Source organism: Rhinopithecus bieti, unplaced genomic scaffold, assembly GCF_001698545.2.
Source record: "Rhinopithecus bieti isolate Rb0 unplaced genomic scaffold, ASM169854v2 scaffold_9919, whole genome shotgun sequence".
Taxonomy (NCBI): Eukaryota; Metazoa; Chordata; class Mammalia; order Primates; family Cercopithecidae; genus Rhinopithecus; species Rhinopithecus bieti.
Window position 1 is genome coordinate 2,968,835 of NW_016806411.1, and position 22,364 is coordinate 2,991,198.

The 22,364-nt window shown below is 42.1% G+C and overlaps 1 protein-coding gene across 1 annotated transcript; it reads left to right on the forward strand.

Moving 5' to 3' along the window:
- The first annotated feature begins 2,732 nt into the window (after window positions 1–2,732).
- On the forward strand, window positions 2,733–21,285 carry SLC35E3 (solute carrier family 35 member E3). Its single transcript, XM_017876199.1, has 5 exons — window positions 2,733–3,403; window positions 4,565–4,675; window positions 8,584–8,742; window positions 15,170–15,252; window positions 20,718–21,285. The coding sequence occupies exons 1-5, from the start codon at window positions 3,002–3,004 to the stop codon at window positions 20,902–20,904; spliced, it is 942 nt and encodes a 313-aa protein (XP_017731688.1). The 5' UTR covers window positions 2,733–3,001; the 3' UTR covers window positions 20,905–21,285.
- The last annotated feature ends 1,079 nt before the right edge of the window (window positions 21,286–22,364 follow it).

The following is a 22,364-nucleotide window of genomic DNA, read 5'->3' on the forward strand; positions in this document are numbered from 1 at the left end:
ATCGTACCACTGTACTCCAGCCTTAGGGACAGAGCGAGACACTGTCTCCAAAAGAAAAGAATTACAAGTAGTCTGAGCAGGAAGAAGCTATCTCGAGCTGAAAAGACTCTCAGGAAGTAATATTGGGTTGGGATTTGAGTAATGCACTGAATTTGCAAAGGCAAAGAGAGACACAAGAAGGATGAGGCTCTACAGATTAAGAAATCAGTATGAGCCAGAAATGATAAATGCTGGGCATTTTATGAACCAACAAATACACCAAATAGGCTAGAGTGTAGGGCTTATAAACAGGAGACAACTAAAAGAATGTGATTCTAATAGAAAACAGTAATTCCCCAAACTTGCTAATCATCTAAGGAATTTCTTGAATATGTATTTATAGATGCCACCCCTAAAGAGAGCTGGCTCAGGAAGCCTGAGATGGGATCATAGAATTTGATCAGCTCTATATTATGTGCTTTTTTTGTTGTTGTTTCTCTAAAGAGTTAATCTTGTCTTCCTGTTTTCTTTATTCTTACTAATATGCAAATGATTTTACAGCTCATGCAGTCCTGTAATCATGATTATTGCTATGCTGCTTTGCAAAAAATAAAACAAAAAATTCACACCAAAACAAATACAGACTAGATTTGGGGGGGGAGGGGAAAGAAGTGAGTCTTAAAAGTAGTTTTGTTACTTGCAACAAACTATATATATAGAAACTTTGTACAACCTAGGGTGACTGTTTCCAAAGACTATTACCTATTTGTTGAACAACAGTGGAAAACTACTTAGCCTAATGAGGAGGAGGAATATTATATGCTTCCATCCTAACTATGTGGGTAAATGGACAAGGTCTGTCATCTATTTAGGAACTTGTTTTGCATGCCCCCTCACCTCTGTATTCATCTTTTGTTTTGCCTTATTTTTTGAATGTACTTTAAAAAACAGCAACAGAAACCCACTAAGGTTGTAGAATTACAAAATTCCTTCAACCTAGACTCGTAATTAGGATGCCCTCAAATGGACTTGTTTTTCATTTTTATTTATTTATTTTTGAGATAGTATCTTGCTGTGTCTCCCAGGCCAGAGTGCAGTGGCATGATATCTCACTACAAACCTCCGTCTCCCGGGTTCAAGTGATTCTCTGCCTCAGCCTCCCTAGTAGCTGGGATTACAGGCGCCTGCCACCATGCCTGGCTAATTTTTGTATTTTTAGTATAGACAGGGTTTCGCCATGTTGGCCAGGCTGGTCTCAAACTCTTGACCTCAAGTGATCCACTCACCTCAATCTCTCAAAGTGCTGGGATTACAGGCATGAGCCACTGTACCTGGCCAATTGGACTCATTTGAGTCCTTAGGTAGTCAATATGTGTGTTGCTGTTTATTTAAATACAGTTCAAGTTGGAGCCCCAAGAGCGCCAATGTGCTCCTCACAATTCCCAGATGCCTCTGTCTTCCTGAACACCAGAAGTGGTGGGCACCTGAGTGGGAAATTTCAGGCAACTTAATTTAGTTCCTCAGTGCCTACTCTTGAAGAACTGGGTTTTCATTCTAGAGAAGAAACTCTTAACAAGGGCATGTTTCCTATCACAGGTTCACATACTAATTTTTTAAAACTTTTCTTGGTGTGACTTATGCCAAGGAATTATGAAGACTTTTTCCCTGAGTATTGCATGAAGGCTACAGAGTTGGAACAGGCATGTCCTGGGTGTGAAAGTTTTATTTCCCTACCTCATTCATTTAATTTAGAGATGGGGGTCTCACTGTGTTGCTCAGCCTGGCTTCAAACTCCTGGGCTCAAGCAATCCTCCCACGTCAGTCTCTCAAATAGCTGGGACTACAGGCCCATGCCACCATGCCCTACTTGCTCATTTATTTTAATTTTTTGTACCATATTCTTTCTCTTTTTAATTTTGTGACTGCTGAATTAATCCTAGACTCTATCTTAAAACTAAGAATTGATGTATTGGTAGGAACAGCTGGACATTCAAGATGTTTTTATGATTCCTTTTTTAAAAATCCCCTTTTGTACCTGTAATATCTACAATATATAATCTTGCTCTATCGACTTGAGGAGGAAGGAGAAAGGAAGAACCTGACTTCTGTGTGAAGGACCTTACTGCAATGTCGATCAAGACTGTTACTCAAAGTTGTAACTTAGTCATTGCACCTGACTTTAGGATCCAAAACATATGCACACACACACACCCCCCTAGAGACAGCTGTATACAGTTTTGCCAAGTTGTGCGTTTTTTTCTCGAGTTGTAATTGAACACAATAGCACTTGTTTACATTGTCAAGGGGACATCTTTAGAGAACACATTTTCTCACTGTTGAGCTAATAATGCTTTGTGAATGTATGATCTAAGGAGAAACCCTTGTAGTTATACCCGATGATGCTGTCTGTTGGAAAGTAAATTTTGAATGTCTTTCTCGAAAACAAAAAATAAAAATACGCTTTCGATAAGTTCTTTCCCCCTCTGGCGAGGGCTAAATTTGCTCAGCATGTAATAGGTAAAATTGGCTAACAGTGTCTGCACAGCCAGAGGGAAGTTGTCTAGCAAATCGGGTCAGTGACACACGGGAAACAAACATCAAGAAAGGGGTCCTAGATTGGTCTAGTCAGGTAGGCGTTAGGTGACCAAGGGGGTTGCGGACCCAGAGGATAGGACACAAAGACGCGAGCGTCGCGCGCCCAGGGCTCAGCGCGCCTGCGCAGGATAGCGGCCGTTCAGCCCGCGACTCGGGGGCGGAGGCACGGGAGCCGCGGGTCACGTGGCCGCAGCCGGAGATGGGCGGGGCGTGGGACGTGCTGCCGTGTCCTCGCTGGCTTACAGGGCGGCGGCGGGGCGTGTGTCGTCTGTTAAAGAGTGCTGCTCGCCCAGGGTTGATCTGTGCATGCTACTCCTGGGTCAGACGGTGAGGTCGGCGTCTGCGAGGACGCGGCGGTGGAGGAGAAGGGCAACCGGAGACAGGCCGGGCGCCCCTTGGGAGGCTAAACGGCTCCGGCTTCGCGGTCATGGCATCGCTGGTGGACCGAATGCGGGGCCACGGGCGAATCGCCGCCGGGCTCCTGTTCAACCTACTGGTGTCCATCTGCATTGTGTTCCTCAACAAATGGATTTATGTGCACCACGGCTTCCCCAACATGAGCCTGACCCTGGTGCACTTCGTAGTCACCTGGCTGGGCTTGTATATCTGCCAGAAGCTGGACATCTTTGCCCCCAAAAGTCTGCCGCCCTCCAGGATCTTCCTCCTGGCCCTCAGCTTCTGTGGCTTTGTGGTCTTCACTAACCTTTCTCTGCAGAACAACACCATAGGCACCTATCAGCTGGCCAAGGCCATGACCACGCCGGTGATCATAGCCATCCAGACCTTCTGCTACCAGAAAACATTCTCCACCAGAATCCAGCTCACGTTGGTGAGTAGCCTCAGCTTCCCAAGGCGCGGCTCTCCTGACTCACCTCATGCACTGGCCCCGGGAAATTTGAACGCACACTGGTCTTTCCCTTCATCTTGAAATCCACAAATGAGTCATCTGTGAGCCAGTGAAGTTTCGGGCTTATTTTGGGGAGGGGGAAAAGGCCATCTTGTCAACCCAGAAGAGTGGGCTTGTGTGAGTTTTAGTAGCTGCCATTTGATGGAAATCGTTAAATGCTGTGATCGGTAAGAAAAACTGTATTGTGTGGTACAGTCCAGTGTTATCAGAGTATCTGCAAAAGCTCGAACTGAAAAACAGCCTTTCTCCCCTAGGGGAATCAAATCGTGTATGATAAAACGTGAAGAGATTTAGCATTAAGTAGGTCTCAAAATGTTTGCAGCACCATACTGACTGCAGAGCTGTCTGCAACTTTAAATAAAAGGAGGTGGACTCAATTTTAGCACTTAGTAACTTAGTATATTTAAGGTCTTCTTCCTTTTTCTTTCTTTTTTTCTTTTTGAGACGGAGTTTCACTCTTGTGGCCCGGGCTGGAGTGCAATGGCGCGAGGTCCGCTCACAGCAACCTCCGCCTCCCGCGTTCAAGCCATTCTCCTGCCTTAGCCTCCCAAGTAGCTGGGATTACAGGCGTGCGCCACCACGCCCGGCTAATTTTGTGTTTTTAGTAGAGACGGGTTTTCTCCGTGTTAGTCAGGCTAGTCTCAGACTCCGACCTCAGGTGATCTGCACGCCTTGGCCTCCGAAAGCGCTGGGGTTACAGGGGTGAGCCACCGTGCCCAGCCTTATATTTAAAGTCTTTATGCTTTTGTTGTTTTATATTTATGCTTATGCTGTTTAGACACTATTTCGGGGATCCATTTACTCACCTTTGTATTCATGTGGTATTTTCTTGCAAAGTGCAATATATTTACCACAAATTTGAAATAGAATTAAATGTGAATATCAATATAGATTTATCATATTTCACGTTTAGGAAATAGGATTAACAACCAGTTTTCCCAAGTGAAAAAAGAAAACATTTATACAGGTTCATTGTTTCCCAGTTATGTGTTTATCATTAGCCTTGTAAGACATTGTGAAAAGGAATACTAAATTTTGTCTCTTGAATTTAATCTGAACAACATTTACCTCTTTTCGTTACAGATTCCTATAACTTTAGGTGTAATCCTAAATTCTTATTACGATGTGAAGTTTAATTTCCTTGGAATGGTGTTTGCTGCTCTTGGTGTTTTAGTTACATCCCTTTATCAAGTGGTTGGTAATTTTTTTTTTCTTTATGTGCCTTTTTAGCAGATTTCATAAATTTTGAAGCTGTATTCCAAGGTTTAGAAAATACAGTATAGAGACAATAGACTGTTGGGAAGAAAGCGTAATTGCTTAAGTTGACTCAAGGTGAAGAGAAGAAAGGAGACAGAGAAACTTGGGTGTGTGATGCTGACCAAATACCTACCTGTTTGTAAGTGTATAATATCCATGCTTAACAGTCTCAGCTTGGGGTGAAGTTATTTTCTGGGAAATCTTTACAAAATATGTAGTAAGACTTTATACTTCCTAAGTTTATTTATGGTTTTTGTGTGCTCTTTACTTTTAACATTGTTGTGAAAGAGTGAGTATACTTCCAGAAATCTGAACAGTAAAGAAAATTTCAGATTTTAGGTTTTTTTGCCTCAAAATTATACTGCTGTTACAACTTATTTATTGGCTTTTAATAATTTGTCTAATATAGATTATTATAATATTAATATAATAGAGTAATTTATATCAATGAATATTTTACCATTTGTGCAAGCACAGTGCCTTGCCTATAGCAGATATTCATTAAAAATGTGTTCATGGATTCAGTTACTTCAGTACCATAAAACCTAACAAGTATAGTTTTTGTTTCTTATGTAGTGGAGAAAAAATAACTTGCTGTAGGGGACAGTGAAACGGTATTCTCTCTATACTGAAAACCTTGGTCTGGAAATTCTGTGTGTGCCTGTATGGGAAATCAAAGCCAAAATGTGTAACCAATTTTACTTTTTTCACAAACATCCACTGGTTATTAAACTAAGGCATTCCTGTTAGAAATGTTAGGAGTTCAGTAATAGAGCCCTGCCATCTTAAACATTCTAGTAATGATCATGTCAGAGACGGTGTTTGAAAATATTCTGCAGTGAAATACATTTTCTAGTGACAGAGAAGCAGTTTAAATAAAAGAAGAGGCTAGTGAACATTCCTATTCATCTTTCTTGTTAAATGCACTTGTTTTTGCCTAGTATTGGCTATTAAACAGAGCAAGAAATTGTATTCCTTATATGTAATGGATTCAGAGTACTTACCATCTCTGTCACTATGACCATTTTTGTTCACACAAGTCTCAAAATTGCTATAGATTAGAATCAAAGGTTCTATATCCCTAAGGTAGATATTTGAAATGAGATCGACCAAGGAATGATTGTACATTAATGGACAGTTTCTTATCAGTAAATGGTAAAGGTATTATTACAAAATAGGTATATTCCCAAAACATTCCTCTTAAAGTTGTATCTGCCCACTGTATCTTGGCATAATTTCTATGTTGTTTCTCTTATACTGCTGGAGACATTAAAAGGAGTTAAAAGAGTGCTAATAGTGACCAGCTATTAGCTTGAGTTGTAGAAAGATGGTTGGCTCACTCATTCATTCAGCAGACATCTTTTCTGCATTATGTTCACCGTTGAGGATACAAAGATGAAAAGCAGCTACAGTCCAGCAGTGTAGAAACACATGGAGACAGCTGGTCACAATAGCATATGTACCCCAAGGTAGGAGGAAGGTTCTGAGGAACACCAAGGAGGAAGTGGCAGCTCTAAAAGAGGGGCGGTGAGGTAAGACTTTACGGAAAAGTTAACAATTTAAATGGAAGGGCACACAGAAATGAGCTCAGCAGTAAAGGACAGCTGGTCTTTTCCTTGCAGTGTGCGTGAAAGTCTGGAGCAGTTTTGGAGAACTTGGTTTGTTTGGTGAGGCTAGGCAGTCAGATGTCAGGGTCATGAAGGCATGCTAAAGAAGTGTGTCTTTATTGAGCATGCACCAGGAGAGGGGTTCAGACAGGGACTGACTTGATCATTCCCCTTTAGAAAAGTAACTGATGGCAAGGAAGGGTGGGTAAAAGGGAAGGAAGGGTGAAAGGCAGAGCAGTCAGGAACCTCCCTGTGCTTCACAGGACAAGCAGGAAGGGCCTGGGCTAGGGCAGTGGGAATGGACAGGGAAAGGTTAAAAGGCACTCCAGGGGCCTTTTGGGGAACACATAGGAGAACCTGACTGAATGTGAGAGTGGGAAAGTAAGGCTCTGATCCCTGAGGGAGATTATATCATCAGTTATTGGAACCACACAAGAGGAGCCCATTTGTGGAAGAAAGGCACCAGTTGATTTTAAACAAGTTCCTGCAGATTATATAAGTAGAGATGGCCAGGAGACTGGCTAATACAAGGTTAAGGATACTTAAGGGATGAGGGAAGAGCAGTAGATCTCAGCAAATAGTAAAAGACATCAGTCAGGGCGATGAAAGAGGAAGGCAGACATCTGCCTTAAAAACTAAGTGCAGGAGGCAGTGAGGGAGGAGTGTAAACCAGAGGGTAGTTCTTCCAAGCAAAATTTGCAGGTTCTGCAAAGAGGGCTCGCAGGAAGGGCCACAGGGAGTCTAGACATGGCCATGGAGGTCATGGTGCCCTTAGGAGAGCATTGGAGGGGTGGTGCCAGGAGCCAGGCTGTGCTGCATTGAGGAACAGTGGAGGCCTGAGAGCCCCTGCTGTTCCAGGCAGTCCTGTGGCTGAGACATGCAGCTGCCTGGAGAGGCTCCGAAAGGAAAGTGGGGTGATCACACACCCTCTGTATCCATTTTTGCTCGCTGCTGTGCCCCAAGGAGCAGGCAGCTTAGAAGAATCAGTTCTTTGTCCTTCACATTCACAGAGAACTCTTAGTTAAAGCTGGCAGGAGTATGGTTCAAATTCCCTGCTCTTCTATTTTTGTCTTGATGAATTTCTATAGACTTAGAGTTCATGTAACAAGATACCCAGACCTACAGGAACAAGAAGTATGTAGAAGTCATTCAAAAGCCTAGCTGTTCTTGCCAGATCTGATCCAAACAGTCCTATTAGAGCTTCTTCAGAGCCTCTTTTTCAGTTATATTTGTGAAGCATTTTGTGGACGAATGGGATTTGAGGTCTTGAGATGTTGTTTCTACTGAATGGTACGGTATTTTAGGGTTAGTGATTATCCAATGTATCTAGGTGTATTGGTGGGGGATGAGGAATAGTATCCACAGAAAAGTCATCCAGAGAGAGGACAATGTCTTCTACCATTGATTGGGTTCTCCGAAGCAACTGACAAGACCACACACCTTTTTAAGCCACACACATTGGCAGCCATCTCTAACCTGCCCCGTGCCCCATTGTCATCCTGTCCCCCCAACCTCTGTCTTCCTTTGTTTTTTTTTAGACAGAGTCTCGCTCTATCACCCAGGCTGGAGTGTGGTGGCGCAATCTCAGCTCACTGCAACCTCCGCCTCCTTGGTTCTCCTGCTCAGCCTCCCGAGTAGCTGGGACCACAGGTGTGCACCACCATACCCGGCTAATTGTATTTTTAGTAGAGATAGGGTTTCACCATATTGGCCAGGCTGGTCTCGAACTCCTGACCCAACTTATCTGCCTGCCTTAGCCTCCCAAAGTGCTGGGATTACAGGTGTCAGCCACTGCTCCTGGCCCCTGTCTTCCATTTTTAAATTTTGCCATTTTAGAAAGAAATGAAGTCCGACACTGCATCTGTATTCCTAATCACCTGAATTTCCATTTTTCGCTTATTTTCCCAAGATCTTTTATCCTTGTAGGCCCTTATGTGCATTTATTTTTCCCTGTTTACTAGGATCAGGTAGAAGGAAATAGAGGACTTTTCTCCGCCTTCTGAGAATTGAGAAGAAGCTAGATTATCAGAAATTAAATTTATAGAGCTATTTTCATCCATGGTGCTTAAAGGGCATTCATATAGCTTACTGGTCTTTGAAATCCTGTAGAATAATAGACATTTTATCTTCCCCTAGTCTATACCCCACATTCCCATCTTTGTGACTTTAGTTGTTGCATCTTTGATTAAGTGATACTATTTCTTTTGTGCCAGACATGTTTTATCTCCTAATTTTCAGTGGGTAGGAGCCAAACAGCATGAATTACAAGTGAACTCAATGCAGCTGCTGTACTACCAGGCTCCGATGTCATCTGCCATGTTGCTGGTCGCTGTGCCCTTCTTTGAGCCGGTGTTTGGAGAAGGAGGAATATTTGGTCCCTGGTCATTTTCTGCTTTGGTAAGTTCTAATTGTTTTGATAGCTAAGAAACAATAGAATAATAACTCCTCCATTATTAATATAATTTTTAGTTTTCAGAGCACTATGTCCGATCCATTCTCACATTTATCTTCGTAATCACCAAATAAGGAGTTAAGGTAAGGATTCTTTTTCAGATGAAGAAATTGAGGCACACAAAGGTGAAGGGACTTGCCTAGAGTGAGGCAGCTACCCAGTGGCAAAAGCAGAACTACAATTAATGTTTTCCGATGCCTGGTTACTGTTCTGACCATGTCAAGCTAGAGCCCACAAATAATTTGGACATTTAGATTAAGTTAAACTTTTTTTACAATGAAAACATAGCTTTATAATCACTGTGTCGATTTTGAACATATGTAAAAATATAAAGAAAGTGAAGGGGCCAGGCACAGTGGCTCACTCCTGTAATCCCAGCACTTTGGGAGGATGAGGTGGGCAGATCGTTTGCGTCCAGGAGTTTTAAACCAACCTGGGCAACATAGGAAGACCTCATCTCTACAAAAAATTTAAAAATTGACTGGGTGTGATGGCTCATGCCTGTAATCCCGGGACTTTGGAAAGCTGAGGCGGATGGATCACTTGAGCTCAGGAGTTCAAGACCAGCCTGACCAACATGGCGAAACCTGGTCTCTACTAAAAATACAAAAAAATTCGCTGAGGCTGGGTGTGGTGGTTCATGCCTGTAATCCCAGCACTTTGGGAGACCAAGGCAGGCTACTCAAGAGGCTGAGGCATGAGAATTGCTTGAACCTGGGAGGTGGAGGTTGCAATGAGCCAAGGTCGTGCCACTGCACTCCACCCTGGGCCACAGAGCAAGACTCTGTCTCAAAAAAAATAAAAAAATTAGCCAGGCGTGGTAGCACATGCCTATAGTCCCAGCTACTTGAGAGGCTGGGGTGGGAGGATCACTTGAGCCCAGGAGGTCGAGGCTGCAGTGAGCCAAGATAGCACCACTGCATTTCAGCCTGGGCAACAGAGGGAGACCCTGTCTCAAAAGAAAACCAAACCAAAACAACAAAAGAAAGTGAAGGGCCCCTGGAACGCTATCACACTAAGGTAATTACCTTTACCATTTTGGTGAGCATCATTTCATGGATCTCTTTTGTATAAACACATAGGTACACATGCATGTGTGTATAATTTTAGACATGGAATGATATCATAGATGCTGTTTTTATTTTGGATTCCTCTTCCTCAGCCTTCCTAGCCATACACTCTTCCACATTCCATTACCCCCAATCCATGTCCCTTGAAGTCATGTTAATATTCTAAGTGCTTGTTCTTCCATATTTTTCTCCATGCCATATATATACATATAAACACACACACACAGACACACACACACACACCAATTAAACATCTATTTCTTTTTTTTTTTTTTCTTTTGAGATGGCGTCTCACTCTGTCACCCAGACTGGAGTGCAGTGGTGCAATTCTTGGCTCACTGCAACCTCCACCTCCCGGGTTCAAGCAATTCTCCTGCCTCAGACCCCGGAGTAGCTGGGACTGCAGGTGCACACCACCACGCCCACCTAATTTTTGTATTTTTAATAGAGACGGGGTTTCACCATGTTGGCTAGGATGGTTTCGATCTCTTCATCTCTGGTCCGCCCGCCTCAGCCTCCCAAAGTGCTAGGATTACAGGCATGAGCCACCGCACCCGGCCACATCTGTTTCTTTGACAAAAGTAGAATCCTATCACATATGCTTTTCTGTATCTTGCTTTTCTGACTTAATAATATCTCCTAAAAATCTCTCCAAAGCATTCTTTTCAGTGTCTGTATGTTTTGTTGTTGTTGTTGTTTTGTTTTGAGACAGAGTCTCACTCTGTAGTGCAGTGGCATGATCTCTGTTCACTGCAACCTCCACCTCCCGGGTTCAAGTGATTCTTGTGCCTCAGCCTCCCGAGTAGCTGGAATTACAGGCATGAGCCACCACACCTGGCTAATTTTTTTGTATTTTTGGTAGAGACGGGGTTTCACCATGTTGGCCAGGCTGGTCTTAACCTCCTGACCTCAAGTGATCCACCCACCTGGGCCTCCCAAAGTGCTGGGATTACAGACATGAGCCACCGCGCCCAGCCAGTGTCAGTATAATAGCCCCTTTGCATATTCACTTTTTTCCAGTTCTTTACCACTATGAAAAATACTGTGATAAACATCCTTGTACATCATGTATCCTCCTGTACTGATACCTTTTTTCCTATGGAAATGAGTCCCAGGAGTGGCATTGGCAAATCAAGGACATATGTATTTTGGGGACTTTTATTTTTTAGAGACAGGGTCTGGCTATATTGCCCAGCCTGGCCTCAAGCTCCTAAGCTCAAGTGATCCCGCAACCTCAGCCTCCCAAGCAGCTGGGACTAATGCTTTGGGGACATTTTAAGTTAGAATGTATAATCCTCCTATGTCTTAGTTCAGGCTGCTATAACAAAACTACAATGGACTGGGTGGCTTAAAGAACAGATACTCGGTTTTCACAGTTCTGAAGTCTGGAAGTCTGAGATCAGGCGGCCGGTATGGTTGGGTTCTTGGTAAAGGCCCTTTTCCTGCTTTATAGATGGCATTCTTCTTGCCATATGCTCATCTGACAACAAGGAAGAGGAGAAGAAAGCTCTCTTTTATCTCTTCTTATCATAGGGACTAATCGCTTTGATGAAGGCTGTACCCTTATGCCATAGTCACCTCCCAAAGGCCCCACCTCCCAATACCATCACACTGCGGGTGAGGATTTCAACATAGGAATTTTGGGGGACACAAACATTCAGTCCATAACACCTTACTTATCAGGAATTCCTGCTTCCCGCAAGAGTTCCCACAACTTTTGGAACACAGTTAGTGGGAATGTCTTGTTTGTTGGTCGCATCAATTTATCAAGCACCTATATAGCCCCTATTCTCTTCCCGGCACTATTCAAAGCACTATGTAAATATTAACTTATTTAGTTTTCATAACTTTATTAGGTTGATGCTATACTAATACTATTTGTATTAGTCCATTTTATGATGTTATAAAAGAATACCTGAGACTGAGTAATTTATAAAGAAAAGAGGTTTATTTTGGCTTATCGTTCTGCAGACAGTACAAGAAGCATTAGTGCTGGCATCTACTTCTAGTGAGGGCCTCAGGAAGCTTACAATCACGGCAGAAGGCGAAGGGGAAGCAGGCACGTCACATGGCGAAAGAGGGAACAAGAGAGTGAGGGGAGGAGATGCCAGTGTCTTTTAAACAACTAGCTCTCATGAGAACTAATAGAGCAAGAACTCATTACCCCTGGGGAGGGCACCAAGCCATTCATGAGGGATCCACCCGCATAATCCAAACACCTTCTTCTAGGCCTCACCTCCAACATTGGTGATCACATTTCAACATGAGATTTGGAGGGAACAGACATCCAAACTATATCACTATTGTTATTATTTTTACTGACAAGGAAACCAAGAGATAGAGAGTTAGTAACTGGCTCGCAATCCCACAGCTAATAAGCAGAGCCACAATTTGGATCCGTGCCTTCTGGGTCCAAAGTCTGTATTCTCCAGTGCTCCGCTCTGCTTCCCATAAGTAGACCAGTAGTTGTTTCAGATTTATATATTTTACCATATACAGTTTTTTTCTAAAGTAGAAGTCATTGGACCATCTATCAGATAATACTTCCACTTACTTTACAAAAGTCCTAGCCATCCTGGTTATCTGGTTTCAAACCATTGCATCCTGGAGACCTTATGCTACAAGGAGAGAGGATTTTTTTGGTCGCCTTCTAACAGGTTGTAAAATGAGGACCGCAGCAGAAAAGCCATTAAAAAAAAAAAAAAAAAAAAGTCAGAGAAACCAAGACCACAGAAGGCTGAGGCCATTTAGTGTGAGGGAAAGTCATCTTCATTCATTGATGTCCCTAGGAGGCATCCTTGACTCAATGTAGAGCATTGTGTCAACTAACTTTTTTTTTGCTTATAAAGCCAGCATTACCCTAATACCAAAACCAGGAAAGGACACAACCAAAAAAGAAAACCAAAGACCAATATCCTTGATGAACACAGATGCTAAAATTTAACAAAATGAACTGAATCCAATGACATATCAAAAAGATAATCCACCATGATCAAGCGGGTTTCATACCAGGGATGCAGGGATGGTTTAACATACTAAAGTCAATAAATGTGATACACTACATAAACAGAATTAAAAACAAAAATCACATGATCAGCTGGGTGTGGTGGCTTACGCCTGTAATCCCAGCACTTTGGGAGTCTGAGGCGGGTGGATCACAAGGTCAGGAGATCGGGACTAGCCGAGACCATCCTGGCTAACACAGTGAAACCCCTTCTCTACTAAAAATACAGAAACAAAATTAGCCGGGCATGGTGGCGGGCACCTGTAGTCCCAGCTACTCGGGAGGCTGAGGCGGGAGAATGGTGTGAACATGCGAGGCGGAGCTTACAGTGAGCTGAGATCGTGCCACTGCACTCCAGCCTGGGCGACAGATCAAGACTCCAAAATAAATAAATAAATAAATAATCACATGATCATCTCAATAGATGCAGAAAGAGCATTTGACAAAATCCAGCATCGCTTTATGATTAAAACCCTCAGCAAAATCGGCATACAAAGGACATACCTTAATGTAATAAGAGCCATCTATGACACACCCACAGTCAATATAATACTGAATGGGGAAAAATTGAAAGCATTCCCTCTGAGAACTGGAAAAGACAAGGATGCCCACTCTTACCACTCCTCTTCAACATGGAACTACTTTATATTCTTCAAAGTCCCTAACAAAGTAGAGTAATTGGGTTTTTAGTGATGTGATGTGCCAAGTATCAAGAAATAGGTATGTAGCATTCTGTGAACTCAATAAAATTAGCAATGATATATTTTAGATATATTTCTAGAAACTCTTTTTAAAATCTCTAAGCAAATTTCTCTATGTTGGCTATTTAATAGACCTCACTATTGTAAATTAAATGAGGTATTACTATATTTACCTAAGTAGGACCCAAATCCAATTCCTCTGGTCTTCTTAAGACTGCACTGATTTTAACACTGATAAAACCTACATGGGGCTGGGCACAGTGGCTCATGCCTATAATCCCAACACTCTGGGAGGCCAAGGTGGTAGGATCACTTGAGCCCAGGTGTTTGAGACCAGCCTGGGCAACATGGTAAAAACCTGTCTTTACAAAAAACAAAACAAAATAACAAAACCCTACATAAGACAAAAAGCATCTTCAAATATGACATGTTTTCTTCGGAACTTAAACTTCTTAATAGTTTAGATCATGGATATTATTCTATCTAAATTCAGAAACAAAATGATTTGATAAGTTGTTGGATAAAATTATGGGATAGATTTGAACAGAACATTGTATGTGTATATAGTGTTCCAACCCATTTGTCCCCGTTTCCAGCCAAGTTATCTATAAAAAGGAATAATATTTTTACATCTACTTTGTGAATGTACGTGAAAATTAAATGAGTGAATACATGTAAAACAACAATTATTGGTGCATAATAAGTGTTATGTAAGTGTAAGCTGTGATCATCATGATTTTTATTATGTCCTCAAGTAGTTTCTAAGCTCTTTGAGAGCAGGAACTTTGTACATATTGCGTTCCTCACAAGGCCTGGCCTAACTTTGTAGATATCCAATGAATGCTTATTGAGTTAAATAAAAATAAAAATGAGTCCAGGTGCAGTGGCTCAGGCCTGTAATCCCAGCACTTTTGGGAGGCCAAGGTGTGCAGATCACCTGAGGTCAGGAGTTCGAGACCAGCCTAGCCAACATGGTAAAACCCCATCTCTACCAAAAAATACAAAAAAAAGTAGTTGGGTGTGGTGGCATGGACCTGTAATCCCAACTACTGGGGAGGCTGAGGCAGAAGAATTACTTGAACCTGGGAGGCGGAGGTTGCAGTGAGTCGAGATTGCACCACTGCACTCCAGACTGAGTGACAGAGTGAGACTCCATTTAAAAAAAAAAAAAGAGCAATTTAATAGAAAAAGATCTCGAAGGATGTATGCCAAGATGTTAATGTGTGGATGGTTGGGATTATAAGAATTCCTTATATTCTTTCTGCTTTTCTTTATTGTCTAATTTATAATAATAATAATGCGTATGTATACTTTTCTTTAGATTAATAAGAAAATGAACCTGGAAATTCACAATCACAGAAAGGATGTTATTGCAGTATTTTCATTGATTCTTGTGGAAAAAATTACATTTCTTCTAAATACTGTTCATTCTGCCTTTTTACTTGCAATTCTTACTGTCTCCCAAATTCTCTTTCTAATCTTATTTATTAATGATTGATATTTGAATTTTTTAAAATGCCGAATGAAATGTATCTTTGCTTGATGACTATAATGATTGCATTGTTTTGCATTAATGGTTCTTTTGTTTTATTTTTAGCTTATGGTGCTGCTATCTGGAGTAATAGCTTTCATGGTGAACTTATCAATTTATTGGATCATTGGGAACACTTCACCTGTCACGTATCCTTTTCATATAACTTACAAATGCATCGTCTTTTATATTCTCCAAAACTTTCACATTCATTACCTTATTTGAATCTCACACTATTGCACGGCCTAAATTGAGTAGAGAGAGTTATTTTTAACCTTTTACTGTATCTTTACACACAATAGGATTTTAAAGAAATATGAACTGAAGGGGCAAGTGTGGTGGCTCACACCTGTAATCCCAACACTTCAGGAGGCCAAGGCAGGTGGATTGCTTAAGGCCAGGAGTTCAAGACCAGCCTGGATAACATGGTGAAACCCTGTCTCTACAAAAAATATATAAATTAGCTGGGTAAGGTGGTGCACGCCTGTAATCCCAGCTACTCAGGAGGGTGAGGCACAGGGAGTCGCAGGTTAAAGAGAGCCAAGATTGTGGCCACTGTACTCCAGCCTAGGCAACAGAGCAAGACTCTGTCTCAAAAAAAAAAAAAGAAATATGAACTGAGGAAATGGGTTAGCTTTTGTGTCATGAATGTTTTGAATTTTCTTATGTAATAGATGACCTTTTCCCTCATAAAATTAACTCAGAGGAGCATTTCTTACAGACAGTGAAATTAAATAAATATTTTTTGAATGAATAATGAGGTGGAGGTTTGGATTTTCAAACCATGTTCAGGTATTTATAGTAACAAAGTAAAGGAATGGTTAACAAATAACAAAAGATAATTTCAGGCCACTGGCATCTGGCTATGGAGTATGTGTTTGTACTTATTTGGATATGCGTGTGCCTGTTTTTCTCAATATTATTTCAAGTCAAGTAATGAAGTCATTGGCCAGGCACCATGGCTCACGCCTGTAATTCCAACACTGGGAGGCCGAGGCAGGAGGATCACTTGAGCCCAGGAGTGCAAGACCAGCCTGGGCAACATAGGGAGACCCTATCTCTACCAAAAAAAAAAAAAGAAATGAAGTTATATGTTAAAGGTCAAATTCAACTGTCCATTTATACCATTCTGCTTGTCATTCTATTTCTCTTCACATTTCACTCTGCCGCCACCCTTAGGCAAATGCAGAGAATGAATTTCCCCAGGAAGTAAATAAGTAGGATATTTGCCAACCAGCAATAAAAAACAACGATGATAAGTTTTTTAGAAAACCAATACTTAACAAATATTTATTTTGTGTCAGATACTGTTAGAAATATTTTGTATGTATTAGTCCATTTAATTCTCATAGCAGCTCTGTGAGGTAGAGTCTGTCATTTTAGTTTATAGAAGAAATAGAGGCACAGAGAGGTTAACCAGCTCACTTAAGGCCACATAGCTGACAAATGGGATGTCCAGATTTGAACCCATGCAGTCTAGTCCCAAAATTTGTACATCATGCTACCCAATCAAGACATCCAAATGTGTGCTCTGATTTAAAACATTAGTTTATTCAGTAAGTATTGAATACCCACTAAACCATTCATTGATATAAAAATATTTATATACTGAACATCTACTATGTGCCAGGCACCGGGGATACAGTAATGAACCACATAGACAGAAGTCTTTGCTCTCACAGGCTTGAATTCTGGTGAGGAAGATTAGAAATAGAAAACAATTCAATATTTATATACAGTGTTGGATAGTGTTAACTGCCAAGGAGTAAAAATAGAGCAGGGAAGAGAATGTGAAATGTCATAGACAGCACTGAAGTTCTAGGCAGGGCTAGTCACGAAGGCCTCAGTGGGAAGATGACATTTGAGTAAAGACCTGAAGGAAATGCGGTTGCTCCATGCAGATCAGGAGGGAAGAACATTCCAGGCAGAGGCAACAGCAGGTACGAGGCCCTAAAAAAACCAAGGAAGCCTGTGTGGTTGGAGCAGGTTGAGCAAAGGAGGGAATGTGGTAGGCTGAGAAGTAATACAGAACTGAACTGAGTAGGGCGTTTACGTAAGGACTATTACACTGAGTAAGATGGGAAGCCATTGGCATTTTGAGCAGAGAAGTGACATGATTTTACATACATTCTAATAGAAGCACTCAGTGGGCTGGGCGCAGTGGCTCACGCCTGTCATTCCAACACTTTGGAAGGCCAAGACAGGAGGATCCCTTGAGCCCAGGAGTTTGAGACCAGTCTGGGCAACATAGTAAGACCCTGTCGCTACAAAAAGTTTTTAAAAATAAATCACAGAATCACTCAGGGCTCCTGTGTTGAGAATAGACTAAAGAAGAATTTCTCAACCTCTTGACTTTTTGAGCTGGACGGTTCTTAGTGCAGGCCTGTTTAGTACACTGTAGGATGTTTTCAGCAGGCCTGGGCTCTACCACCAGATGCCAGTAGCATACATACCCTTTGCCCAATTGTGACAACCAAAAATGCCTCCAAAGATTGCCCACAAAGCAGAATCACCCGTGGTTGAGAACTACTGGACTGTAAGAGGCACAGGAAACTGTCAGGAGACTGCTGCAATATTCTAATTTAGAAGTAATAGTGGCTACCAGTATGGTAGCAGTGGATATAGTGAGAAGTGATTGGATTCTGGATATATTTCTAAGAAGAGCCAACAGGTTTTGCTGCCTAGTTGGATGTGGAGAAAGAGAAAACAAGGCTGATTTACATGGTTTTTGACCTGAGCACCTGGTAGAGTAGAGTTGCCATCAACTGAGGTAGGATAGCCAGAAGGAGGTTTGGGACTGGGGAGGAAGATCAGGTGCTCAGTTTGGGGAGTATTTTTTTCTTGTTTTTGAGACAGGGTCTTGCTCTGTCACCCAAGCTGGAGTGAAGTGGCACGATCATGGTTCACTGCAAACTCAAACTGTTGGGTTCGAGCATTCTTCCCACCTCAGCCTTCCAAAGTGCTAGGATTATAGGTGTGAGCCCAGCCAGGTGCTCAGTTTTGGATAAACAAGTCAGAGTTCAAAGGTGACATCTCAGCAGGAGGCATCACAGGGAGTCAGAAGTATGAAGCTGTGGTTTAAAGTGGTGAGACTGGTTGAGATTACCAAGCAAACAAGTAGAAGAAAATAAGTTCAAAGACTGAGTGTTGGGTTTGAGTCCAGTATTTGGAATTCAGAGAGATGAGAGGAACTAGCTGGAGGATGAGAAGGAGCAGTTAGAGGTGGAAGGAAGGAGGAGAGTGGCACAGAACCAGAGTGAGGAGGAGGAGGAGCGGTTGGTATCTGTGTCAGATGCCGCTGGCAGACCAAGTTCAAGGAGACTGGTCACCAATGAGGGGCTGAGTGAGGTGGAGGGCACTGGGTTTGACCAGAACATTCTGAAGGTTGGGGTGACAGCCTGCCTGGAGTAAAGTGCAGAACTGGAAATACCACATGTAGACTGCTCTTTTTTTTGTTGTTTTTACAAAAGGATTCATGAATAGTTTCTTTAAATTTGACTTCTAGTATAAATATACTTAAAAGAGAAGCCTAGGAGTAAAGAAATTTAAAATGTTAGAGCCAGTGCACATGAAGATAGCTCATAATTGAAAATAAAACATATTTTATTATGATTATTGCCAGTAACCTTGGGAAGATCCTCTGTGTCTCAGGAAGTCACCTCCATGGGATCAAGCCACCACATGCACCTGGGGACACGGCCCGTGCTCTCCCGAGGCACTGCTGCTGCCCAGCAGGAACCTCCAGGCTGCTTAGGTGGGCTTGGGGGTCAGACAGGTCCAGGTGTGAACACCAAGCTCTGCCACTACCTGTGGGCCTGACTAGTGTGGGAACTCTCAGGGTATCACTCTGATCACTTATGAAATGTATAAAGTGGAGGAAGTGCGATCTATGATGTTGGGTGGTTGTATTTGAGAGAATGTGTCAAGCTCCAAGCAGGTGTTTATGACACATAGGTACTGCTATTGGTAACTATTATTATAGCTAGCACATATGGTGCTTACTATATGCTAGAAGCTTTGTGTATATTATTTAATCCTTATAATAACCCTGGGAGGTATTATTTTGTTCCCCTTTTATTTAGTGAGGAAACTGAGGCACAGAGTGGTAGCTATTTCTAGTGTTGTAATTAGGAAAAGCACATATCATACATCTCAAGAACAAGAAAGTACTTGTTTATATAGAAAAAATAATTATATTTAAATATAAGTAATTGTGTGTGTGTGTGTGTGTGTGTGTGTGTGTGTGTGTGTGTGTGACGGAGTTTCACTCCGTTGCCCAGGCTGGAGTGCAGTGGCGTGATCTCGGCTCACTACAACCTCCACCTCTTGGGTTCAAGCGATTCTCCTGCCTGTCTCCCAAGTAGCTGGGATTACAGGCATGCACCACCACGCCCGGCTAATTTTGTATTATTAGTAGAGATGGGGTTTCTCCATGTCGGTCAGGCTGGTCTCAAACTCCTGACCTCAAGTGATCCACCTGCCTTGGCCTCCCAAAGTGCTGGGATTAGGATTAGAGGCGTGAGCCACCGTACATGGCCACAAGTAATTTTTAAAGGGGATGTGTGTGTATTTAGTTTGCTTTTTAAATATACAGTGATTTGGAAAAACCTTAATCCAGCAGCATGTTACTGGCAGTATTTTGGATTAGAACATGGGCTTTGGAGTTAAATAGACCCATTTATGTTTGGACTCCAACTCTGCTACTTACTAGCTCTGTAATCTGGGGCATGTTACTTAAAATCTCTGAGCCTCTACAACTGTAAATAGGAAGAGTGAGCCTGCAATGAAGGTAAACGTGATGCCTAACTTCGAAGATTTTGTGTAAATCGCCCAGTATGGTGTTTGGTGTGTAGTTGGTGCTCAGTATTGCTCCCTCTCCCCCTCCTGCTTTTCCCTCCTAAACTCCAGTTAGCTCTCTGGTACCTTATTCTCACTTCATTTCCCAAGGAAACATCACTGTAAAACATAATTATAAATTGCTATACAAAATATCTTCCCTAGACCTTGTTCTGAATGTCTTTCCTTTTATATTGTATCCCTTTTCTTTTTTGGAGGTCAGTAGGAATGGTTGAGGCAGTCTTGTGTCTCTGATTAATCAATCGCTAAAACCTACCTGAAGAAACTAAGAAGTTCCCATTATTCTCTTTTTTTAGACAGTCTTGTTCTGTCGCCCAGACTAGAGTGCAGTTGTGCATTCTTGGCTCACTGCAACCTCCACCTCCTGGGTTTCTCTCTTGTTGCCCAGGCTGGAGTGCAATGGTACGATCTCGGCTCACCGCAACCTCCACCTCCTGGGTTCAAGCAATTCTTCTGCCTCAGGCTCCTGAATAGCTGGGATTAAAGGCATGCACCACCACACCCAGCTAATTTTTGTATTTTTTGTAGAGACAGAGTGTCACCATGATGGCCAGGCTGGTCTCAAATTCCCAGGATCAAGAGATCCACCACCTCAGCTTCCCAAAGTGCAGGGATTACAGGCATGATCCACCGCCCCTGGTCCCATTATTCTTTACATGGGGTGGGCTGCTTTTGAGTTGTTTTATGTAGTGTGAGTGTGTGTGTAAATATACGATCTATCTTGTTCTTCCTTTTTATCCTTATCCAAAAACCTCAGCTATAACATGTTTGGACACTTCAAGTTCTGCATTACTTTATTTGGAGGATACGTTTTATTTAAGGATCCACTGTCCATTAATCAGGCTCTTGGCATTTTATGTACATTATTTGGCATTCTCACCTATACCCACTTTAAGCTCAGTGAACAGGAAGGAAGTAAGAGTAAACTGGCACAACGTCCTTAATTGGGTTTTTGTGGAGAAAAGAATGTTGTCCCAAGAAGATAAAAAATATGGTTAAGTGTGCAAGTTACTAAAAAAAAAAAAAAAAAAATGGGGCCGGGCGCGGTGGCTCATGCCTGTAATCCCAGCACTTTGGGAGGCCAAGGCCAGTGGATTACCTGAGGTCAGGAGTTCGAGACCAGCCTGACCAACATGGAGAAACTCCATCTCAACTAATAATACAAAATTAGCCAGGGGTAGTGGCGGGTGCCTGTAATCCCAGCTACTCAGGAGGCTGAGGCAGGAGAATCGCTTGAACCCAGGAGGCAGAGGTTATGGTGAGCCGAGATCGTATCATTGCACTCCAGCCTGGGCAACAAGAGCAAAACTCCGTTTCAAAAAAAATTTGTGACTGATTCAATGATTGAATGATTTGTCGGAATTAACACAAAGGAAATTTTATTCATATAATGACTTTTTAAAAAGTGTCTCTTTAAAAAAACTTAATTCTCTAAAACCAAAATGATTCATGCTTCTTTTTAAAAATGATTGTATGAAATGTATGGGATGGTTAGCTGGGTGTGGTGGTGCACACCTGTAATCCCAGCTACTTGGGAGGCTGAGACATGAGAATTGCTTGAGCCTGGGAGGCGGAGCTTGCAATGGGCCGAGATAGCAACACTGTACTCCAGCCTGGGCAACGGAGCAAGACTCTGTCTCTCTCTCTGTATATATATATATACACCATCCCATATATATGTGGGACATATATATATGGGATGGTTTGCTTATTCTCAGCAAAGTACATGAAAATTAAAGTTCTATGATAATGACAAAGGAATTGCTGTTACTGTACTGCAAATGTACTATGGGTTCTCAGTGTTCATTCTTCTAAGGAAGGACACACAGTAGTAGCTCTTTGCTTGCTGATAGATGGTTTCCCAATGTGAGATTTGTTATTTTGATCAGAGTATTCAAATTAGAATTTAAATCTAGCATTTCTATTTTAGTTTAGCTTCCTGATGATTTATGTAAATGAAATCTCATTTATAAAGTATAATAAAGATGACTGTAAGACAAAATCCAATTCTAAAAGTATGATTTTTTTCTAGTGGAAAATCAGTGTAAGAAATCATACATTTATAGGTCATCTCTTTGAATTTTCAATGAACTATAGAAACTATATGGAGTTAAAAAACAATAGCGGCCAATTGCAGTGGCTCATGCCTGTAATCCCAGCACTTTGGGAGGCCGAGGCGGGTGGATCACCTGAGGTTGGGAGTTCAAGACCAGCCTGACCAACATGGAGAAACTCCGTCTCTACTAAAAATACACAATTAGCCCTGCATGGTGGCACATACCTGTAATCCCAGCTATTTGGGAGGCTGAGGCAGGAGAATCGCTTGAACCCAGGAGGCAGAGGTTGCAGTGAGTCGAGATCATGCCATTGCATTCCAACCTGGGCAACAAGAGTGAAACTCCAT